The following is a 25418-nucleotide window of genomic DNA, read 5'->3' on the forward strand; positions in this document are numbered from 1 at the left end:
TTCCCAAGCCCGGGCCCTACGTACTCAAACACTGCGTACTGCGAGCACGAACAAGCACTAGTCACTCGACCCAGACGACCTTATATCACACGTATCAGCTAACTATAAAAAGAAGGTGCACCCCGACTCACAAACTAAAATCTCATTTGTTTTTATACCAAGACACACTGACCAGATGAATTTCCAGCTTTTAGCATCGTTCTATCAGTGCAGAATATGCGTATATAGTTTCACAAGCACAATAGACGTTACTGCCGATATATTGTGAAATGCTAGACGTGATATACTGCTACACGAGTCGCAGTGTGGAGTCGCTTATGAAGGTTTAATATAGTGAAGTATCGTACCTGTAGCAGTGGAGCAACCCCACAAACAAGTGCGTGCACCTTTTGGAGGCCCACCACGCACAAACATTTCCCTTCTGATGCGGCTGGCTGGGCAGGCCGGACGTTTCCACGCACAGTGCAACTATTTCCGCGAATTTGTAGCTGAAATCCTTGAGACCGATCAAAATAAGGTGAACGGCAGCAAGGACCCTTTCGGGTTCCACGAAATACTTCGATTCGACGCTACAAAAGAGAAACCTGACAACAGCACCAAGCGAAAGAGCCACCGTGAACCTGGACGTCGTAGCCATTATTGTTTATTTGGACACTTTTGCCAAATCAAGTAGCGGATTGTGGAGTTGCCTATACCCGGCATACAACACGGAGCGCTCGTCCAAGCCATCATGCCAACTGCGCATAGATGGCGCAACTTCTTATGCAATATGGCGGCGACAATGAAAAAAAAGTCTATACAGAGGAGCCGTGGATCGCGCCCCGGCCGACGAAGGACCGCCCTCACTTCTTGAAGACACTCCCACAGGAACTCGCCCGCTGATTGGACCTTGTCACGCAAGTGACCCTATTTAGAGATGTTAAGGTCCTCCGCTACATCAGAGACTCCCGAAACTACCAACATCTAAATATGTTGTATATATCTCTCTTCCTGTTTCGTCATCTCTGTGCCTAACTTTGTCGTCTCTGCTGCCCCCTGTATAATGAAGCCCACCTCGCCCAAACGATTTCGTATCGGTAGAAACATTATTCCGATTCCACGTACTGTGAGGTGGTCGGTGAAGGCATCGCGAAGGTTGTCCTTGTGGCATCGCCGTGCCTGCGAGAAATTTGCGCCTATTGGAGCCGGTGGAAGAGCCTTTGAATCGGTAAGGAGTGAGGCGCTCCCGAACGGGAAGCGCATAGCTTGCGGGAACGTCCAAGGAAGGCGAGCGACGGAACGTAGGATAGCGGAAAGCGCTCGAGTTGGGCCTAGTGAATACCTTGGGAAGAGTCGTCGCGCAGCTGCCTTTGAGAAGGGGAGGAGGTTCACGAACCGAGTAGAGGTTTGATGCTGGGGCCGGCGCGTGCTGACGATCGGCACGGCTGGACGCAGGCGATGAGGGACTACAAGACGCGAAATGACGCGACGGTTGAAATGGCGAGAGGCTGTTATGACTGAGAGCTCGAGGTGTCGTAGTGAGCAAGGATGGCTGCCCACAAGTCCTCGTAGAAGTCGGGGTCGGAGGGTGGCAGCCGGAGCCAGGAACGCTGCAAGAGCCTGGAACTTGTGGATACGGAAGTGGCTGTCCAACAGTTGAGGGCAAGCGCTGTGGCGGCGTCCGTAGAACGTTCAGGAAACGGCGGCAGCACGCTCGCAGCGCGCTCGCGTGCCTTGTAAACGTCGCCGCGTGGGCTCAGAGCTTCATTACACATCACTATAGGACCAACTAGGCCTTCACATTCTTATAAAGTTCTAAGCATCCCCCGTAGACAAACACCAGCTCTTGGTTCGACTGCCATATTCAGTTCTTATTTTTCTTGTTCACTTTAATGGTTCGTTGTAGCATGATATTTACGCAAACAATTGGTCTTATTACACCAACATGTTGGCCCCTCTGGTAACGCTACGCAGAAACCGAAACGATGCTGGATAGCCAGCTACCTGAACAATGTTTCGCATGCCCACTGTTCGATTCCCACAGTGCATGGGGTCTGCATAATCTTCTTTTTTATTTTACTGGAGAGCCCCGAAACGAGTTGAACAGGATCCTGAAAACCCGTCACGATGTGCCTGGTATGAGACAATGAATGCTCTTCGCGTTAAAAGTCTATATTCTGTTGTCTTTTCTCTTATTTACCCTGGCTCAAAAAATGCACATGTTGATTCCGCTCGTTTGCGATGTCAAGAGAGCACTGTCCAAGACACCACAGTCCATGTCGCCCAGAGAAGCACGACTACCAGTGACGCAGGTTTTGCCGCAGGGGCGACGTTGCAGTGGTGCCTGTCGGCGCACAGGCACACCTCCTTCACGAAGTGTCTCGGCACGTGCTCCAAGAAGCAGCCCGTCTGTCGGCTGTTCACGCACATCCACGTCACGTTGGCCGGTTTACCTGCCGTTGAGCAAAAAGAAAGGCAAAAAAAAAAAGGAAAACGAAGGGACAGAGTTACTTCTGGCAACTTCACCTTCTCTCCGAGGACGAACAGAACAATGCGGTTTGCTAATTCATTATTTTGCAATACTGCGACACAATACTGCATGCAGCCTGCACAGCACACTAAACGTGCCCCAATGTATCCTCTTTAAATTTCATCGATCCCTAGCTTTAACTATCTACTCTCAATAAATGTTGTTGGCATTTGGAGGGACGCTAGGATGAAAGTTCGAGAGCCAGAATTTTCCGCCGCATCTAGAAGCAACAATCAAGGACTCAGTCACTGGCGATCACGCGTTGCATGCGGGTATCAAGCCGCTCAACAGCATCTATGCGAATGTGTGTAATAGCCGCGCTGACAATAGCTAGACGTTGACAAATCAACGTCGCCTATCTAACTTACGCTGCAAGATAAAAGCCTTCCCCGCCGATCTGCAGTTATCTGTCCTGCGCCAATCGACTTCATCATGTGCCTACTTTTTTTTCTTCTAATCTTATCATTTCACGTAATTCTCTTTCGCCCTCCTACACTGCGTTTTTCAACTCTCGGACCCAATCTCGTTATCTAAGAAACGAACACTTTCCTCCTCTACGAATTACATGACCTCCACTACTTCACTTTTAAAGCAAAACGTTCTTGACATGGAAATTTAGTTAGTTTAAATAGGTGACCCAATGAGATAAACTACCTGATAGATTTATTACTATAGAGCTCAAACATTTCGGGTCTCTTTCATGTATCAATCAAATCCTAATTGATAACTGAGTTTTGGGAGGAGTTTCGAATTTCCTATTTACTTACGCAACGTCCAGCGGACTCATACCGAGAGAAGCCGTTATGGGTGTCTCGTGCGTACTCGTGCGCCTGATGTCCAGGATTTCTTGTCATACCTTGAGGGTTTTATTGCGATAGCAATTAATTATATGGACACTCCAAACGCATTTCAACGGCTGTCGACGGCGTCACCGCGACGTTCCGTATAAAGTCCAAGTGCGATAACATCATGGCCCCTCGCCGTATGTTGTGGCGCGTGAGGGTGCACGCCGAGGATGGTGGCTAGATCTCGCGTGCGCACGGGCAGGAAGCGTGCCGTCTTCCATCGCGCGAAAAGCACATGGGAGGGGGGGCTTCTACTTTGGTGGCGGCTGCGTATGGCGCGACTGAGCGCGGCCGCACGGATCCTATCTTGAAAGTGATCTGCAATGAGTACCGCGTCTAGATGCGCCGATGGCTGACAGCTTAGTGTGCGCTGTGTTCTCGCCACTTCGTTAGCGTTGAAACGAGAGGCAGCACGAAGGTCATCTCGCTCACTGCTGCCGCCGCTCTTCCTCACGCCAGCGAGTGTCCGCGGTCGTCGAGGGAGATTTTTTTTTTAACACGAAAGTGTTTTATGCCGGGGTCCACCAAGACTTCACTGACGTATTTCCGTCACGGAAATACGTCATAGAACATAATACAAAGAAAGAAACCAGAAGAAAAAGTTCCACAAACATGCAAAATTTGGAAATCGAACCCACGACCTCTCGGTCCGCGACGATAGATCGCCGAGCGTTTAACCCACTGCGCCACAAACGCATTTGCAGAGAGCTACACAAGCGCGCCTTATATATCTAACACTCCTCCGTGTACCCGCGCTCTTGCTCGGGGCGGTGCCGCCGCCTACGAGCAGAAAAGAGAAGTACTGCATTATGACACTAACGCGCACCGACAGTGAACGCTTCGGTGGTCTCAGCACTTCGACGCCTCGATGCCAGCATTCGAAGGGACGCTGGCATCAAGAAGCACTACCAACGCCAGGTGGCGTTCACCGTACTCAGCACAGCGGAGCGTGGCCTCCGCAATTAGCTCTGAAAATGTTTCTGAAGTTGATCGCGGAGGCTGCAATTACGACGCGCTGTACACGCTGATTTGACTCGGTGACGATTCCGTTACGTGCTTTGTCTTGCGCGTTGTATTAGTGTGTCAGTTACGTGCTTCGTCTTTCGCGTTGTGTAAGCGTGTGCAGCGTAGTGCAGCTTCCATTTGCACGACGGTTGCTCATGGTCATCGACGTTGGTAGTCGTGATGGAGGAGACGTGCCACCAGGCGTCAGCGTGGGTGCATCAACGCCTAAGGGCGCTTTAGCCACAAAACACCAATAGACATTATATATCAATGTGCAATAAACATTACACTACTTCTGTGAAGACACGTTTCACTTTCGTGTTCTATACCGATTCCTATATAAGAGGGATCAACCCATTTTTTATGTTTGCCTGCGCGCGCGTGACACCATGCTTGTTAATTTAGATAGTAAGCGAATGTTTACGAGTTTATACGGCCGATAAAACTACTATGCTTACTTCGTATAGCTGTCTAATAATTTGCTAACCCACGATGCCTCGCCTATCGGGCTAAACTGCGACTTTTTATGAATGATTGAATGAATAAATAAATAAATAAATAAATAAATAAATAAATAAATAAATAAATAAATAAATAAATAAATATGGAGATTTCACGCACTTTGGAATTGATATGCGAATCATTTTGCACTTAGCTGGCTATACCCGCGTCGTTTGGGGTTCCGCAAAGCATTGCCAGGTGGACCCACGTGTTTGTGTACGCCAAGCAGCTGTGTGTGTGTGTGTGACGCAAGTGTCCGTGTGGCAACAACAGCAAGACCACGACAACGGCGACGACTCTCGTATACGACGGCGACTGTATGATTTCTGCTCCGGTCGTTCGACGCCAGTTTACGACGCGCTGGTTGTTGCTTTTTAACATAGGTAGTTACCGGTAGTAAGCGAGAGGAATACGAATCGTGACGTCATCTGTGATTCAGCATTATTTATTCGTACGTACCTATGTCTATATTATATGGTCTATCTTAATAATTCCTGGGTTATTACGTGCCAAAACCACGATCTGCTTATGAGGCACGCTGTAGTGGCGGACTCCGGGTTAATTTTGACCACCTGGGCATCTTTAACGTGCCCCCAATGCACGGGACACGGGCGTTTTTGCACTTCGCCCCCAACGAAATGTGGCCGCCATGGCCGCGGGGGATTCGATACTGCGACCTCGTGCTTAGCCGCGCAACGCCATAGCCGCTAAGCCACCACGGCGGGTATGTGGTCTATCTTGAACGACGATATAGTTTGTACTCCGGCGGAGAAATGGTGTTCCACCTGGGCCGTTCATGAAAGCGGTGCTGTTTAACACATTGTATCGAAGTGCTAGCCCTTACGAGTGCAGAATGCGAGAAACTGGCACATGACGCATGCGCCAAGCGTTTCAAAGAATTAGTTGGCTTTGGCCCGGGAAACGTATGCGTGCGATTGTGAAATAATGGCTATAGCTTTGGGCTACTGTGTGGGGAGACAGAGGTCGGATCGCACCACGGGTCACGCAGTTCTTTCTATAAAAAAGGCCTAAAACAAAGCGAGACAGGAACGTATACCTACCTGCCTTCCTACGTACCGCAATGTGCACAGAATGATTGCAAAGAATTGTTCGCGTCAAAATAAATGAACACGGGGAACACACGTATGCCTATATACACCTACCCGTGTTTCCGTAGAACGTCCAGCGGGCGCACATGCCGTCAATCTTGCTGCAGTTGTTGCAGTGTGCCGCCAGCTGCGCCCTGGTGGGCATCTGGGCGAACGTCTCGACGCCCAGCAGGGGCGGCTTGAACGGGTTGTCGATGGTGATCTCCGATTCCGCGTACGTGGCCTTCCAGCGCTTGCCGAACTCCTTCCGGCGCTCGTTGTCCACCGTTTGCTCGGACAGCCAGCTACACTGGAAGCAGCTCACGTTGCGGTGTCTCCGGCTTGGCCGATTGTATTGGCCCGTCTCGGACGAACACGACACTGCGAGACACGTTGCGGGGCTCAGTTAAAATGGTATCTGCGATCGCCTAGCTGAGGAGGGCGGCAGACAAGATCCATTCGTACACCGTGAGCATGGTCAGCTTTTACAGAAGGTGCACGTCCTTACATTCTTTTTTTTTGTGACTACCCGGCGCTTCTTTGCCTCAAAGGGTACCTGAAACAGTTTAGACGACGTTTGTAGACGTTTAGGGTCCAGCTACAGTAAAATACTAGCGCCACAATTTAAGTGAAGCGTCTCATATTGAGAGAGCTACGGACGATTACAAGTTACCCTCCTCCCTAGCCATGCTTTTAGAGCGCAGCTCTTAGGCGCCCGTTCGTGAGGCGAGCGTCGCGTCCTACCTCGTGACCGAGCGAACGAGCACAATGAAAAACGAGAGCGAACGCGGAGTGCTGAAAAAGAGTGAACGCGGGGATGAAAAAAGCGGCGAGAGCGAAGAGTGGGCGAGGAGCAAGCGGAGGAGGAGGGCATTACGAGGAGGGCATCACCGCAGAGCCCGCGCAAGGCGGGCTCTGCGGTGACGATGGCTACGAGATGGCGCCAGAGTGGCGCGCGTCGTTTGGGAGTTCATAAAACAAGTTAACCCGGAGTGCTGAAAAAGAGTGAACGCGGGGATGAAAAAAGTGGCGAGAGCGAAGAGTGGGCGAGGAGCAAAGCGGAGGAGGAGGGCATTACGAAAGCGTGAGAAGAAAAGCTTAGTGCCGCGCAAGGCGGGCTCTGCGGTGACGATTGCTATCAGATGGCGCCAGAGTGGCGCGCGTCGTTTGGGAGTTCATAAAACAAATTAACAAACTATTACACTTGTTCACCATAAAATTAGAAAATTTATCGATGACGCAACCTGGGCAGCCAATCGGATACTACCTCGCCCAACTGACGTCGATTCAGCTAACTACGCCAATTGGAAGGGGGCGGCTGAAAACTCCGGGGAGCTGCGCCGCTGCGATCGGTAGCGATGCCCATTTTTAAATCCTTATAATAAATTACGCGCTTTATGCGGAGTGCCTAAATGCGTCCCTCAATGATCAGAAGGGCCTACCCTAACGATTGAGTACGTTTGTATAATATCGTTTCAGGGTCCCTTTAACTGATACACCTTTAATAAAAGAACATTTTTGGCCTAAAAATCATATGACGACAGGCGCTGCGGTTGATTTATCTATTTTCAAATTCAAATTTATTTACCAGACAATAAGCTGGAAGGTCCGCTGGGCTAAAAGTCGTGAAAACGGCTTGACAGGGCCCAGGTGACCGTTACATGGCAGCAGCTGTACAAGGTGCGCAGGTTGAGATGGTAGATACGCAGTGACAAAGGCAAAGTAAAAACAAGCAGATTATACAACTTATGCATAAATCACACAAATGCACCTAAAATTACAATGCACAAAGAAATGCATATGGAAATTTACAAGTGACAATATATTTATCAGTCACACAAATGTACAAAAAGAAAATATGAATAATATAGACATATAGTTGAAACAGTTTAGTCGATATCATTTACAGATAATTATTCCTTTTCTAGCACGCAATAGAACAAAAGTATGAACGTAACTGCTTTTTACTCCTACTGGTTGTGTTTGCATATGTGTTTAGTGTTGTAGGGATTATTTGTTTATTGGTAGTTTATTTGTAATATACCGAGGGCTTATTAGCGCTGTAAGCATTTTACTCCCGCAGCGGTGGTTCAGTGACTATGGCAATCCGCTGCTCAGCACAAAGTTTCGGGCTCGATTCTCGGCCACAGCCCTCCACTACGGCGTCACTCATAATTCCACATTGCCGTTTCAAGACGTTAAGCCCTACAATTTAAACTTAATCGTTTTAGAGGGGAGCAGCGACATTGCTGCTACAGTGCGTATTGTAAGGCACTTCAACAAAGAGATTGATTTGTTGAACACGTACACTGTTAGGTAAAAGCAAAGTTGAAGAAACCACTATATCGCCTCTTTCCTAGTTCTAAGGCATTTCCAACGCATTTCCTGCAAACGCCGTCTACGTTTTCTGCACACTGTCGTTAAGACGCCTCGCTTGTCCTGTCACGCAGTGTCCAGCTTAAATTTTCGGAACTGTCGCCGGCAGACACGGGTCACTTTGATTCCTGCTAAGCCTACATTGAGCATTCGCCAGTTTGCACTCCGCAACTGTAACGTGCACCGTAAGTAAATAATTAGAAAGATAGTGTTAGTTAAATAAATGGTCATTATCGCAAACCTCTAATGTACGATTGCGATGAGGTTCACGTGCTGCATTGCAAAGGAAAGGCGAAGACGACAACGACGACGACGAAGACACGAGTACGATCCAAGGAGGTTTAAATTTCGTTACAAAACCTCCTTGGTATGATCCTGCAATGGCACCGGAAGAAGTCGTAGAAGAGAAATGAGTATAGCGGAGTGCTTCGTAGTGCGAGCGAGGAACGTGGGAGCAGCGCCATTGTGCAAGGAGAAGGGAAGAGAAGGACGTCGTAGCAGCAACGGAAGAAGCAGCCTGTCGGACACTGGGTCCTGGCTCTGGCATATGCCTGGTGCTCCTGAACATACGCCTGAAGCTGGTGTCCGGGGTGTCCAATGGAGCGCCGCGACCACATCCTCTATACTCTTGGCCTACCCTCCTGGCCAACTCAGTCCTGACCCTTCGTACGGCCGCCTGTCGCCCGAGGAATGTTTTAATCGCAGCGGATACTCGCCACATGCATCATTCCAGCCTCTAAAGTGCTCCGACACTACAGCTCTAACCAAGACGACGTGCCAACTTTGATGTTTGATTTACGTAGCTTGAGGACTAATTTCTGACTTTATATTTAGCGTGTTCCTAGTTACTATTTTGTTAATTTGCTGTGTCCTGCAAGTCTTATAAAGTATGTGTGTGTGTGCGTGCGACAAAGAGCGTACGCATCACTTTTTTTTTCATGAAATTTGTTCTACTTCACAAGCTTCTTAACTTGCAGCGCTGAACATACCTACACCGTAACAACGGCATACCGCAATCAGTGCACCTCGCAAGAAAAACACAATTGCCGTTTTGTACTTATGCGATGACGTTACTATACTGCCTAATGGCTTTAGTGAAATACCTAGTGTCGCAAGTGTTAATTAAGTACGACATACGAAAAAGACTGGGACCTCGCTTTTCATACCGTACGTGCATTTCATCATTGTCTTTCGATCAGGCGGCCCCCGCTAACGATAGCGATCCCCGTGACAATACGATAGCCAAGGGAATCGCAAATGGGTGATGGCCCTTACGCAAGGGAAGCTTTTTTCAATACTGGCCTCGACCTTCAGGAAAAAAGAAAAATGAGAAAGAGAGCGCTTGTGCGGGCATTTATTTCATAACAAAAGCCTGAGATAAGTGCGTCAGTGGCTCGTGGTCTGCCCAGACAGGAAATAGGATTTCTTCCTTTTGGGACTCAAAGCCAACTTTACATTGCGCGCAGTCGTTCCTCCGACATGGAACTCACTAGTTAACGCGGAAAATCGTTCAGCTTTACGACCACGTGAAAGAAAGCAGGGGCATCAGATTTAATTTCATTGGTATATCGGCAATTACGAGATCATGTGAAATGATAACGCAGCCAAGGCTGCTCGAACACCTCAATAAGAAGACCACGGCGTCCCAATTCCACTCCTTATACAAAAGACGCTGAGAGGCAGCTTCGTCACCTCGCAAACACGCCCTCGTTAGCCGATTGGGCACTAGACTACACAAACTTGCAGTCGTGTACAGTGGTTAGCCCTAACTACAATAAATCTATTTGCATCTTTTCTGCTTTCAGAGATTTTTCATGTTCCTGTATGGGAAGCCGCAGCGAAAAATAAACAATAGTTTTCATTTTTTATTTGCCCTTTTGTGCCCTGTGCTCAGAGTGTGACTTCCCTCTTAAACGAATATATTGACATTTCAGCTATAGGAATGTTCCTAACAGGTTCTAAATTTAGCGGCACGATACCATCCCAATCGAAATACGTTAGAACACAACAGACTATCGAAACAAAAGTTCTGCATGAATTGTAAAAATTTACGAAAATACAACGGGAGATAAAAGGCACTACAAATTTTAACTTTAGAACGGACCAATGTTCCTGGTTTTAATAGAATGTTGTAATGCAAATAATACTAAAATAATGGAATGCATAATACTAATGGAGAGAAACGCTGCAAAAATACAGGCTCTTCAAAGTTCAGCTAACCGTATTTTAATAAAAACGCGATGGTATCTACGAAAAATCTGCTTTCACAGGTGATTTATGCTCCCTGGCGGGCACAATTTTCGCGAACAATTGAAGTCATCTAACGCATAATTAACAAAAACGTCCTAATTACCTTTTTGCTCTGACGATAATGGTAAATGTTTATATTTGAAATGTCAAGGCAATCGTAATTGAAGACTTCACTTTGTCTGAGTCTCCTGGAGTGCTTCTTTTCCGAGATACTGATAATCAAATTTGACACTCAGTCAGCTAATCTCGCATTCAGGGGCGTGGACCTCGACACAGCGTGAAGCCGTGAGGGAACGTCAACGCGAGGGGAAAAGAAAGAGTCGGTCGTTGTTTGTTCTCGCCAGTCAAAAATTGGAGGACGCTTAAGCTTCGCCTTGAAGAGTGGAACGCGATAGCGTTAACGGGACCCGTTCGCATCGCATTTTTCTTTATGAGCATGCTTCACTGCAACAGAGAACGTGGGAAAGCCAGCTTACAAAGACCAAGCTTACACCAATCCACTTAAAGTCGGCTTCACTTTTAAACAGAATTGCATCGGTGGGAAGACGTTTTTCCAGGGGCAATATAAGTCTTCGTATATTAAAATGTGAGGGGCCTAGGACCCTTTTTTATTATTTCATTAATTGTTTGCTATTGCCCCGACGCACGCGCGTTTCCAAATTTGACCTGCGAAGGATGCGAGCGCCATCTGGATAGGCATTTCACCCGAGCGCGCCGCTGTTGGTATGGTATAAATGCTGGAAAAGGGGTTTGTGTTTGAGTTTCCTCGTAACAGAATTATGTTTTCTCGTACATTCAAATTACAATACGACGCCACCAGGTCTGTAGGTTGTGGTGAAGTCGTACTTTACCATTTTTCTGACGGATTTTACGGTGAGAAATTCAATTTTGTTCACTAACACCTTCCGCCACGCGGACGGCCTGCGCGGTCGGGGTGTTTTGGGATGATTTCCTTCGCCACGGACGCCGGCGCCGACGCCGGATTTTCTGCGACACGGGGCCCTTAACGCTATCGCGTTAATAGCAAGAGCGCAGCTGTCATCAGCTTCGCCCAGCTTGCAAACGGTATGTCATACGCAGTAAGCTACGTCAACATGAGGGTTTGACGTTGTGTTGAGATCTATGCCTCTGAATGGGGGAGATTAGGCGAAAGAGTGTCAAACATCATGATGAATATCTCGGTACACAAGCGCTCCAGGAGAATATCAAACAAACGGCAGTTGTCTGCAGATACGATTGTCTTAAAAGTTTCATATAGAAACATACACCGCAATCGCGACAGCAAGGAAATATATTAAACGTTTTTTAATTATATGTTTGGCCACCCCAAATTGTCTCAAAAGTTGTGTCCGCCAATGCGAATAAACCGCCTGTGCAAGCAGATTTTGCGTAGCTACGCTTTTGAGAAAGCCCATATACCGCATAACTACCATGTCCAATAATCCGATGTGAAACATATGGGATCCTATATAAGAACTCTTTTTTTCCCATATGTCATAAGAGATTTTGGGGTGTGGGAGTTATGGGGCGTGCGAGTTTTTTCAGTAGTGTGGCGTAGCATTTGTTATAAACTATTGCTAGTTTAACTTGAGAGACCTTAAATAGCAGCTCACATGATATTCGTAAATTAAATGAATATGAGAACCGACGACAGACCTTTCGTGCACTTGGACCTTCTAACTTTTTCAATGAGAGCGTTAATTCTACAGTAATCTGCTGCAGTCTAAAAGCCTTAAACCCCTGCACTGTGTAGGTTGTCATATATTAACTACGACAACGCGGAAAGCTTGGCTCCCTAATAGCCCGCTATCCTAAAGACATAGCTAAATGCAAACAAGAAACAACAGATGCACATAATTAAAACGGTCACGCAACGATGTGTCAATGCTACCTCTTCTAGGAAACGTATGGTCTTCCAAGCGCCAGCGCAGCTGGCTTGTAGTTTCACACGGCATTTTGGGACATGTTATCAAGGCGCCAACCAAACGAACATGGAGAAAGGACTGGCATGATCTCAAAAAGAACGGAAATACCCTAAGTTAGTTGACGGGTTGCAGAAGTTAGAGTGTGGACACTTTATACAATGTCAATGCAATGACTTTTTATGTGCTTGTTGTAAATAAAAAATCAATCAATTTCCTCGAGCAAGCGAAACCAGCGTTGCTATCCAGAGAGAAAGCTTTTCACCATCACAAAGGAACATACACGATGATAAGGACAACACAGATTCAGACTTGCAACTGCGCTAATACCAAGCAGGCGCCACGGCTAGCAACCCCACTGCTGCGTGCTACAGCTGCCATAACCTTCAAAGTTTCAGATTCTTCCCGAGAAGCACTGTACCAATCAATAGCGCCTGTCTCGTGTGGTAGTTAGACGCGTCATGTTTGTAAACAGCGCGAGATCGATTGACTTTAGATAATCTAAACTGTACTCACCGCAACATCGGAGCAGCAGCAGCAGCACAAGAGGCAACGCAGCTAGATTGAGTCGCCACATTGTTGTGAGCTCCGCCGATTTGGCGAGAACTCATCCAAAGGATACCTTTACTTTTCAGCGGCATCGAGCCGCTTACAGATCGATAATGCTGGCATAGCATATCTCGGCAACGATAAGATGAGCCGGTGTAAAAAGAAAAGACATCGCCTCAGACAAAGCCTGCAGCATGTAGACTCAATGCCTCCTAGATAGCAGGCTTATGCACTCTGCTTTATTACGTCCTGCTACATGGACCGAAATTTCCACTGCCAAGGCCGGAGGGACGAACGCATTGACGTCAAATTAACTGCGGCTTACTCGGGGACATCCCCGTTAGATTCTGTGGCAGTCGGGCAAGGTATAGCATGACCTCGTGGATCGAGGTGCGCAGGCCTCGTGCTATTAGGGGACGTTGGTAGTCTACGGTGGCCTTAAGTGGTAGGTGGTGGCCTTAAAATTAACATTCTCTTATCGCATTGGTGAAACGGAACGGGTATAGAGGAAGTGCAGCTGAAGCAGCTTTTTTTTTTTTTCGCGGAATTTACATAAAGGCGTGTGCTGAATGCGCGATGTATAGATGCGTGGTGCGACGATGTGACGGTGGCTGTGCTGCAACACATATACACAAGTAACAGGAGCGCGCGAGGAAATACGGCCACTGAGAATGAACACTGATATTACTTTCTCTGGGCTTCGTCATGGCTTAAGCTTGCTGAAACAGTGGGCACTAGGCATTTGAAGGTAGATGTTCCCAAAACGGCTGCTTACTTTTGGGAAAGGACATTGAGACGGGCCGCTTCTTTTTTAAAACGGAAATATAAGTGCGTTCGGGTTTGCGGATTTCTTTCGAAGTCCTAGACAGTCACCTTGTAGGAGAGGCAGCCACACAAACAATACGCTACACCGAGAATTTTCCAACACCTGTCCTACACAAACGGCGGAATTGAACTCAAACAAGCTTTGGACGAAATCACGTTCAACAGAAGAACATGCAAACAGCAAGATGTGGCAAAACTAAATCTCCCCATAAACAATTTGTAAGCAGCAAACGAAAGGAACCTCACTTTCATAACATTGCCACGGTCGCAACTTTGTAAGAGACGGATTGAAAGCATTCGCTGCGTCGTCTAGCAGGACAGTGATGAAGATGTAATTTACATACCTCTAAATCATTCTGAGAGTTACCAGGACTGCTCCCAGAATAAACCTAAAAGCCGAAAACAAAGCAGAAAATATTACCCGGCAAGCATAACACGCAAGGGCATTTTCACATCTTTTCGATCGCTGAGATCTAGTTTCTGTAATATTAATCTGTGCTCTTCTTTCGAACTTCCTTGATGTAGCTGTACATGTAGAGCCTCGGAGATACTGGCACATATCCGCCCTGGGGGATTGGCCAAGAACCGCATAGCTAAAAATAAAGATAAGCAAGAAGAAATGTAAAATAATTCAAACAAAATTAGAGAATAGGTAGATTTGAACCAAGAGATACATTGCAGATAATGATTTTATAAACATGCAGTACTAAATGAAAGCAAACGTACAACTACATTCAAATTCAGTTTGGTGGATAGAAAATGAAAGTATTAAGATCTGCCATCCAGGATTTTCTTGTAGGGTCAATATATCAATATAAGTCTAAACCGCATTGACCCTACAAGAAAATCCTGAATGGCTGCGCAAACATTCCCGTCACTGTGCACAAGAGACAAGCCCCCAAGGATAGCAAATCGGAACAGATAAACCTAGCAAAGCGTTGGTTCGGGCTAGTTGGTAGTCCATACTTATGAATGTTTTAGTGCAGAATCTACAAAAAAGAACGCAGAGACACGAACGGAACAGATAAATCTAATCCAAGAAGGCTTCCTTGAGGATAGCCTGTTGTGGTTTCCACTTATGTTTCTGTTCGTTCAAAGCGAAGCTTAAAATAAATGCAAAGAGAGACAATCACCCAAACGTAGCAGTTGCTACAAAAGAAATCCATACGGGTTCCTTGAAAGAAAAGCTTCGCAGTTGAAGAAAAAAAAAAAAAAAAAACACCGCATATCCAAGAAGTGAATGATGATGAGTTGGCAAAGCACCGGGGGATCATTCGGGCAAAAGGCCGGAAGCGCTCTCCGGAAGCCGGCTTCCGGCTTCGGGAAGCCGGAGCTTCGCGTACATATACTATACATATGCATATATATATATATATATATATATATATATATATATATATATATATATATATAGTATATGTACATATACGTACAGGGTGTTTCATTTTAGCTGCACCAAACTTTTAAAAAACTGCCTGTGGTAGATAGCACAATTAAAATCCTTGATCTGAACTACTCGATGAGGCGGCCATTACTTCCACGAGAAATTAAAACGCCTAATTGAATATTTCACATAATTACGCTAATTAACCTTTTAATTAATTATTTTACGGCACAACTTTCAATATACGAATTATAGCCGCTGAGTTCACAAGGCGTATCCACTTGGAACGAATTCTCAGGACTGAATCAGTTTCGAGATATTAATTTTCAAAGTGTCCGACGAAATGCATGGGTGTTCCATGCATTTCCACGTAATATTTCCTGAACTGAACGCTGAACGTAATGTTTCCTGAACTGAACGCTGAACTATTTCCACGTAATAGTTCAGCGGAAACCCGCTAGGTGGAGAGAAGTAAATAAATGGAAAACGAGACATTCACCCAATCGTAGCAATTGCTACAAAGGAAACCCATAACGGCTCCTCGAAAGAAAAGCCTCGCAGTTGAAAAAAAAGTTACAGAGCATCCCTAAGCATATTCTTATGAGTTGAGAACGCGAAAGCATTTCTTTTCGCTAGGTTGTTTTTACGGAGAGGTGCTGCAAAGTGGTGTTGCTGAGTTGTATTATGATGAATGTTTATTTACATGATTTGGGGCAATCAAAGTGATATCAACACCACTTTACATGTCCTCTTCTATTTCGTCATCGAGGCAGTATGCATCACATGTCTCGGTTATATCGTAGCAGTACGGCCACCATGGCGTTGTGTGGGCGGTATCATTTGCCAGTTACCGGTGTCGTCATCCTCTTGTCGTTCCGGTGACGGCGTGCATGCGTCGGGGTACATAGACACTATCATGGCCTTGTGATCCGAGTATAGGTGGAGACGTTGACGCGCTTACGCAGCGCGCCGACTATTCCTGTGCGCTTTCATTCTCCCCTACTGCTGCGGGGATTCCCCTCTCCTACGCCGCGGCTGCAGGTGGTTGCTGCCGCTGAGTAGAACGTGCGCCGATTGTTGCTGCTGCAGCTGTTGGCGCCGGCGCAATTTCCGGTGGGAGGGGTCACTTGCTTTCCGGACACCGATTTTGCGGACGCCAGTTGGGTGCGCGGATTCGCCAACCTAGCCAAGAAACCTTTCGCGTTAAAATTCGTCCTGGTCCGGGACTCAAACCCGCAACCACCGCCTTTCCGAGGCAACCGCTCACCATCTGAGCTAACCAGACGGCTAGGAGATGGTAGGGCGAAGTCGAATTGCTACGATTGCTACGATTGGGTGGGTGGCTGTCTCTTTTAACAGCGAAGCTGTTTAAGCCAGCCGTAATTTGTGGTTCGTATCAAGAAACTATCATCATCAGCAATGAAGAAAGAAATAAAAGAAACTATCTTGCCGAGGTGGGATTCGAGCCCGCGAACCCACGGTCCCAAGGCGAGCGTCGTAGTCACTAGGTTATACAGCCACTTTTGTTTTTCTTTATTACATGGGAGTAGGCTATACATCCACGCATGCAGAACATGTATTTATGCGAACCATATGTTTGCGTTCGAGCGTCGGCGTCTTCGTCCACAGCTGGCGCGTTCGCACGCGCTCGTGCCAATGCTCTGCGAGGTGAAGAATAGGTTTGGCGCGCTATGCTCGGGAGAGGGATAAAGAAAATACGAATGAGAGAGAGAGAGACGCATTCGCGGAGCGGATCTGCTGGAACGCGTTGTCGGCATTGCAACGCGGTGGAACGCGGTGTCAGTGTTGCAAGCTGCGCTATGCAACGCGCAGTGACAGCCGTAAGTCCGAGAGAGAGAGAAAGACACGCATTTATGGTGCGGGTCAACCGGAACGCGTTGTCGGCATTGCAACGCGGTGGAACGCGGTGTCGGCCTTTCGGCCAGCTTCGCTGTGTCTTGAGCTTTGCGCGGCCTTGTGCAAGCTTTCGGGTTCTTTACAGCGAAGCTGTTAAGGGCTCACTCTTCGATGGTCGCATCCGGATGTAGAAAAAAAAACTCTCATTGGCCGTATGCTGCATGTGCGAGTGAAAGCGCGCGAGGGCGAGAGACGCGTGCTTTCACGGGGAGCGAACGCACGGCGGAGAGCAAACGCGACTTCCCCGTGGAAGGGGAGTGCTGGGCGAGAAGGGCATCGAGGTTTCACACATCAGGTGCAACGCTGTGGAAGCTACGCAAGAAGTACGGTCATTAAAATGCATCACTCCTCGCGTTACGTCTATGTTTCGATGCGCGCCAGCGGCGTTTGCTTGCGCGAGCTTGCACGTGAGGCTGCTGCGACGGGCTGCAAATAAAAAAAAAATAACGAAAAGCAAATTTATCTAAAACAACGTGTTAGCAGCCGTATGAGTACATAGTTTGTTTCTAAGGGTAAATTGATTTTTTTTCGTTCAGAACTGAGCTTATACAAAGAACATTATTGCAAAAATTGGTTAACAAACACCGAACTACTTCTAAGTGCGAACGCAGCCACTGCAAAAAAGTTGTCGTAGTTTCACCTGAAAGGCGAAGCATCAATTGCGATAGCAAATTTGTAGAGAGCTATACGGAGTAATGATATTAGCTTTATAAGCTGTATAAACTTGGACATGCAGCAGCACCGGCAACACGCAGAACTGATGTCGACGCCGTCGGCGTTTAGCCCACGTTCGCTCAAAATGCGTGCGGCGTTGGTGACTGTTGCCGGAGCCTCTGATATAAATAGGCACTTGGTGCCGCAGCTAAACGTCGCCTCCCTTCTCTCCCCCTCCCCCCTCCCCCACGGCCTCTCGCGCGTCGGAAGAAGGCGCGTTTGCTCTACATATATGGTGATTGTAAAGGAGGAAAGAGACGCCTACTTCTGCAGCCCTAAAAGCGAGCACGGCGCAGAACGCGCGTTTGTTCTCCGCCGTGCGTTCACTCCCCGTGAAAGCGCGCGCCCCTCGCTCCCTTTCACTCGCACATACAGCGTTCGGCGCGCGGCGACGATTTCATCTCCATTGACGTCATACGGAACCTCTCGGCGACGGCGACGGCAGAAATCTGCTTTTGAGTGTCCATATAATTGCTATCGCAATAAAAGTATCTCTAGCTTCCACAGCGTTGCACCTGATGTATGAAACGGAGTATAGACCTACACCACGGCGCTACGTCACGAAAATGCGGTGGCGCTGTCGTCGGAATTTAGTTTCGCTTGGTAGGCACTCCGCCGCCGAGCCGCCGCCCGTGTCGCGCCTACCACAGCAGCCGCTGGGTTTCGCGGGTGGTTGTGCGGTTCCATCTGTGAGGTCTTTATTCTATGATTTTACAATGAAAGAAACGCAGTATGTGGACGAGCTGAGTTGCGTCGAAATACGCAAGAGACTAAAGTTTTCATAGGTTTCCTGTTGATGAAAACTGTCGCAAGCAATAGGCCGCCGCGGTAAAAAGCGAAAGTTGGATTATGATACCAGATCATCCATTATGCGCAATACATTTCGTAACCGTTAAGCTTCTCTTTTATTTTGATTGGCATGCATTAGCCGATCTTAGGATTGTCATTAGCGTGCCATTATAATTGCTTGCCGCACTGTGGGAAAGCTAGATTAGGATTAGCCTTGAATGTAGGTCGAGCGAGCAGATGCCCCACAAAACGCGTCACATTCGAATTTGTTTTCATCTCAAAGAATTGAGCCCCCAGCAGTGTAAATATCCTATCACAGGTTCACATACGCAGGCAGCAGGGTCACAGCTGCGTTTATTGCAGTGTGGAAGTCATAAACGCCCCTAAACGTGTCAGTTAAATTTCGAGCACGAAACAAAATGTACAGTGTTAGTACAGAGTTGGAGCGATCGGACGGCCGCGTACAACAGCTAGCTCACATAGCGCGGGCCTACACAGGCGGCGTCGCCGTAGAGCCGGTACCTCGCCGGTCCCATCACCGAGGCGATCGCTTCTATCACCGCTCACGGCGACGTAGAAATCGGCGACAGCTTGTTCTTAACATGAAATAGCGCTTAATAGAAAAAAAAATGTGGTTGATCCCTCTTATATAGGAATCGGTATAGAACACGAAAGTGAAACGTGTCTTCACAGAAGTAGTGTAATGTTTATTGCACATTGATATATAATGTCTATTGGTGTTTTGTGGCTAAAGCGCCCTTAGGCGTTGATGCACCCACGCTGACGCCTGGTGGCACGTCTCCTCCATCACGACTACCAACGTCGATGACCATGAGCAACCGTCGTGCATATGGAAGCTGCACTACGCTGCACACGCTAGCACAACGCGAAAGACGAAGCACGTAACTGACACACTAATACAACGCGCAAGACAAAGCACGTAACTGAATCGTCACCGAGTCAAATCAGCGCGTACAGCGCGTCGTAATTGCAGCCTCTGCGATCAACTTCAGAAACATTTTCAGAGCTAATTGCGGAGGCCACGCTCCGCTGTGCTGAGTACGGTGAACGCCACCTAGGCGTTGGTAGTGCTTCTTGATGCCAGCGTCCCTTCGAATGCTGGCATCGAGGCGTCGTAGTGCTGAGACCACCGAAGCGTTCATTGTCGGTGCGCGTTAGTGTCATAATGCAGTACTTCTCTTTTCTGCTCGTAGGCGGCGGCACCGCCCCGAGCAAGAGCGCGGGTACACGGAGGAGTGTTAGATATATAAGGCGCGTCTGTGTAGCTCTCTGCAAATGCGTTTGTGGCGCAATGGGTTAAACGCTCGGCGATCTATCGTCGCGGACCGAGAGGTCGTGGGTTCGATTTCCAAATTTTGCATGTTTGTGGAACTTTTTCTTCTGGTTTCTTTCTTTGTATTATGTTCTATGACGTATTTCCGTGACGGAAATACGTCAGTGAAGTCTTGGTGGACCCCGGCATAAAACACTTTCGTGTTAAAAATATCTCGAATTTGCGCGTGTTTCGTAAAGCAGCGTCCCGTACTAAACCACTGGCGCGAACGACATTTCGTCTCGCAGACGGGAACCAAGCATCGCCCGTCTCAACGAGGCGGCTCGGCTGGCTTGCAAGTACTACGTTTCGTTTGCTATTCGCACCAACGACACCAACAAAACCAATTCATTTAAGCCCACGTTAATCGTGTTGTCAAAAATAAGCGCACAATGATGAGCAGCAGGCCAGGTCGCAAGCGCTGTCGGCTGTCACTGCGGCGGTCAACGAGCTAGGCCTAGCGTCTAGTTCGGCCGTATCCCGATGGGGGCGAGATGCAAGAACGTGCACTGGGTGCACATTAAAGAATCTCATGTAGTCAAACTAAATCCGGCGCCCCCACTACTGTGTGCTTCATAATGAAATCGTGGTTTTAGCACCCCCACCCCATTAAAAAAAGATGCGCCATCCGCGCGTGCAAGCGGTGGCGGCGAACGTGGGCGGAGCCTGCGCGACGTCGCTATAGGGCCTAAAATATATCGACGGTGCCTACCGCTGTTTACAAACATGGTGTAGGTCTATAGACTGCGTGTGCGTGCCCGCTCTCCCACTGCGGCCCATGCGCGCAGCCCTGCTGGCCTCTGCCGCCTGTGCCGCCGACTCTCGCCCTCCTCTCCCCTAACAGTGTGGTGACAACAGCGTTTAGCCGTTCCGTCCTGTAGACATCGCGCTTGCGCTCTTATCAGTTGCCCTTACGACTTGCTATGGCCCGGCTGCGTGCCGTTCGTTCGAACAACGTAACGAGCGACGGGGAACTGGCGACTCAATCTCCCACGCGAAAGGAGGACAGCGGGAAGGCAGCGCGGGAGGGAGGGGTTGTGGCTTTTGCTCTGTGAGCAACTTGTACTTTGCGCAGCGCCGGGCGGTCGCGCGCACCGTATCTTGCAAGCGATCTGCAACACGACTCCTACTTTTGTATGCGCTGTGCTTTCGCCGCTCAGCCTCCGTTGAAGCGATATACCGCATGAACTTTCGCTCGCTGCTGCAGGCGCGCTTGCTTATGCCAGCGTTTTGACAGCGGTGATGTGCGGTCACACAAACAACGCGCAGAACTTTTGTCGACGGCGGCGGCGTTTTGCCGGCGTTCGCAACAAACGCGCGCGGCGTTGGTGACGTGTTTATGAAGAACGAGCCAACCTTTGCCATACACCCTATGGCGGTGTACCGTAGCGACCATATAAGGTCATGGTCCCTGTGGTCACTAAATAGATGAAAACCACCGGATCATATATATTTCTCATTCTTTAATAACTCAAATAACCAATTGCACCATCACATCTCAATAGCCATAATTGGAAATACATAATTCACACCATAGTACAGCTTCGCTGGTCTTCCATCTCCACCCCAGTGGAAGGGCTGACAGTTAATCTATTTAATTACTTCTCTCCACCTAGCGGGTTTTCCGCTAAGACTTGCCTTTGCTTTGAGTTGTTCATAAATAGGATTTAGTCCTGCCATCTGTTAGCCGCCGGATTAGCTCAGATGGTAGAGCGGCGGCTGCCCCGGAAAGGTGGTGGTCCCGGAGTCGGCTCCCGGCCAGGACGAATTTTTCTTCAACTGCGAGGCTTTTCTTTCGAAGAACCCTTATGGGTTTCCTTTGTAGCAAATGCTACGATTGGGTGGATGTCTCATTTTCCATTTAATTACTTCGCTCAACCTAGCGGGTTTCCTATTAAGTCAAAGCAAAACTTCCTTTGACTTTCGCAGGGCCGGGATGGGGAGTCAATTTTTTTTCACATAAATCTCACAAAAAATATTATGAGATTTGACGTATTGAATTACAGTTTTGCGGAAACAGCTGAAATTTGTTCCAGCAATTGCGTTATGTGTAAACACATAACTTATTAGCTCCACTTTTTCCAGATCACAGCCCTAGCACGGACAGCTCCACCTCCCCCGAATCTCTGTCTCGTCTGTGTTTGCGCATGCGAAATGTGCTATCTTCAACTTTTCAACCAGTCTCGCTTACTGATAATTTTTTGCGTAAGTAATCACAGATAACTGTTGCGGCAAAGGATTTGTTTTGGCATGACTGTCACATTCAAAGCAATGAACCATGAATTTTGCAATTCAGAAATTGTAAGAAGCTCTATGTATCTGCGCCTATAGAATGTTCAACGTGTACTGTAGATACGAGCTAATCAGGTCTGCTATATTGTTTTTTTATATTGTACGTCTTGCTGCACAAAAGTTAATAAAAAATGCGAAATAAAGTACATTACTCTGCCTGTTATTATCCTGCCTAAACGCAACGCGTGTTGGCTCACGTATCATAACGGAATAGGGTGAAACTTTAGGAAACGCAGATGCGCTGCTGGCAATTTAATCAGTACATGAACAACCACACATACAAACAGAAATTGCCATGAGAAGAAGAAAGTGGCCGAAAATGACAGCTGTTAAAACAAAACCGACTGCAGCAGCAAACGCATCCAGTGCTCGTTTCCTCTTCCATCTGCCGAGAAAATCGCGCGCTCGTCGAGCGCATTCCACACGACAAGCAGGATGGCTCTCTCCCTCTCGCGCATCAACAAAACCGTTGCCATAACAACAGCAGGCTTCATTTTATTTATTGTTTTTCTCAGAAGCATGGCCTACCAAGCACCAGGGGAGAAACTAGAGCTCGTGACGCAATTCCCGTTTACCTGGGGGTATACCAACTGACATAGCCGTGCGTGTATACTCGCTGCCATAGACGACACATTGGACCGGCTCCGGAAAGCTAAGTATTTCTTAGCGTTCCAGAGCCGTTGATTGAAGCCAAAGTTGATTGAAGAACATCTTCGTACTCTCTTGTCCAGTATCTCCCAAGATTCTACCCATGGAGAAGGACCACGAGAGAGTTCAGGGTAATCCACAGGCTACAACTAAAAATCGCGTTGTAAGGCGATTTTGAACTCTATCAAAGCCAGTGTCCTCCTGAGCGAGTTGGAGGTGAGAATGGGGCGCAGTCACTGCGCACGGCACTCTTTCGCGTCACTCCATGCGTGAGGGGAGGTATGAGGAGCGTCGGACTGGTTAAATAATTTTTTACAGCACCACCTTCGGGATCGGCCCACATTTTGACGTATGATGACGACTTAATTAGAAAAATTCTTTCTGGAAAAATTAGAAAAATGCTTATATGTCAGAACTAGGATCTGATTACCAGGCACGCCGTAGTGGGGGAAAGCGTTCGTGGGGTTATGTTTACCGTATCAGGATAGAGGTCCTCCATTCGAATCTAGCCATCGGACTTTATTTATTCATTTATTTAAACATATACACATGCATATGTGTATCCGGAACATCACGACCACTAGTGGCCCCAGGGGCACATACCCAGTAACACATACTGGCCCACTTTTATGACTTCACTATCTTCTAGCTCGGTTCCCAAAAAAGCTAAAAACATGCCTGACAAGGAAAAGTGTCGGTAACTCGCTAAAAAAGACACTGTCTTCAAAAAAGTTTCAGTTTCGCCGCGATAGGCGAACCATCGATTGCGATAGCAAATCCGCTAGACAGCTATAAGAAGTAACGATAGAAGTTTTATCGGCCATATAAACTTGCAAATATTCGCTTACTATCCACGTTAACAAGCATGGTGTAAGCGCGCACATGCAAGCACGAACACATCACACTCGATGACAGCCTACACTCACTGTCGAAATGCTGGCGTGAGGAAGCGCGGCCGCAGCATGCAAAGTGACCTTCGTGCTGTCTATCGCTTCAACGCCAACTGAGAGCGAGAAAGCAGCACGCACAAAGGTATGAGCCACCGTCGCACATAGACTCAGTCCCCGACACAGATCGCTTTCAAGATAGGACACGCGCAGCCGCGCAAAACGCCGTTGCTGCCCGTGTACAACCCCGCCCCTCCCCCTCCCCCCCAACGCAATATGCGCGCAACTAAAGACGGCGCGTTTCCTCCCCGCTTTCTTCCCTTGCACGAGCGAGACTGAGCCGCTATCGTGAGCGCCCCTCGCGCGCTTTCACTCGCACCTACAGCTTGCGGCGCGCGGCGACGGTGTTACCGCCCTTGGACTTCATATATACGGAACATCATGGCGACGGCGGCGGCAAAAATGCGCCTTGAGTCTACATATAATTGCTATCGCAATAAAACAGCGATCTACCTCCGTGAAGTTGAGTTATCCACATTAAACAGAAAAAATGTTGCAGTTTCACCTGAAAGACGAAGCATCGATTGCGATAGCAAATTAGTGGACAGCTATACGAAGTAAGGATAGTACATTTATCGGCCGTATAAACTTCTAAACATAGGCATACTAACTAAATTAGGAAGCATGGTATCACGTGCGCACAAGCAAAAATGAACGCATCTCGCCCGATGACCGCGGAAACTCGCTGTCAAAACGCTGTAGTGAGTAAGCGCGGCAGCAGCATCGAGCGAATCGACCACGACCTACTGGAACTACAGACCTGCACAGATGTCCGGCTTCTATGGGAGCAGCTTGCGCCCACTTTCGTTCAACCGGTGGCCATAGGTGGCGCTTTTATAACCTGTTCGTCTGCTACTCGGCGGGCGGCTGGGCGGCGTTCCAATGTGTGCGCCTGCTCTTCTGTAGCGGGCTGCTAGCATATATGACAATTTCTTGCGAAGACAACAGCTAGTATGTCAAAATTGTTTAAGTGTACTCATTGTAGTGGTATGTAATAACGCGTAAAATAGTACACGAATTCTTTCTAGGTTCCACACAAGAAAAAAAAAAAAAAAAAAAAAAAAACTAACTGATCGAGTGATTGTTTACGTGTTTGTTCGGCCCGTCAAATATGCATCGCAAAGCTTTTATGAAACTGTGAAAACTGATGCTAGAGTCCTTGCTTTGTTCTGCTTTACATGATGGCACACATCAGTATACCATAATGTGATCGTTTACGTTATCCCATCTGTAATTAACTCAAGCAAGCTGCATGTAGCTAAGGCTGAAGTTACATGCCTTCTGCAGCGTCTGCAGATTCACGCAGTTTGCGTGTGGTCTGCGTATACATATCGTCTGCGTGATTCCTTTAAATGTCCTTGTTCATATCAATATATCAATTTCTTTATTATTGTATTTCTTTATTACTCCATTGCACTATATTTTATCCTATGAATCTTCTGGTAATCAGATTTTTTTCCTCTACTGCGAAGGCAACGGGAGGAAATGTTATCGTCTGCCGGCTGTACTCGTTGTTTTCCTTTC

At 47.7% G+C, this 25418-nt stretch overlaps 1 protein-coding gene across 1 annotated transcript; it reads right to left on the reverse strand.

Moving 5' to 3' along the window:
* Window positions 1–355: 355 nt before the first annotated feature.
* Window positions 356–13159, reverse strand: LOC119448309 (uncharacterized). The gene is made up of 3 exons (XM_037711683.2): window positions 13013–13159; window positions 6024–6329; window positions 356–2432 (listed from the first exon to the last, which is right to left on the reverse strand). The coding sequence occupies exons 1-3, from the start codon at window positions 13071–13073 to the stop codon at window positions 2224–2226; spliced, it is 576 nt and encodes a 191-aa protein (XP_037567611.1). The 5' UTR covers window positions 13074–13159; the 3' UTR covers window positions 356–2223.
* Window positions 13160–25418: the final 12259 nt, after the last annotated feature.

Source organism: Dermacentor silvarum, chromosome 4 (assembly GCF_013339745.2).
Source record: "Dermacentor silvarum isolate Dsil-2018 chromosome 4, BIME_Dsil_1.4, whole genome shotgun sequence".
In the NCBI taxonomy this organism is placed as follows: Eukaryota; Metazoa; Arthropoda; class Arachnida; order Ixodida; family Ixodidae; genus Dermacentor; species Dermacentor silvarum.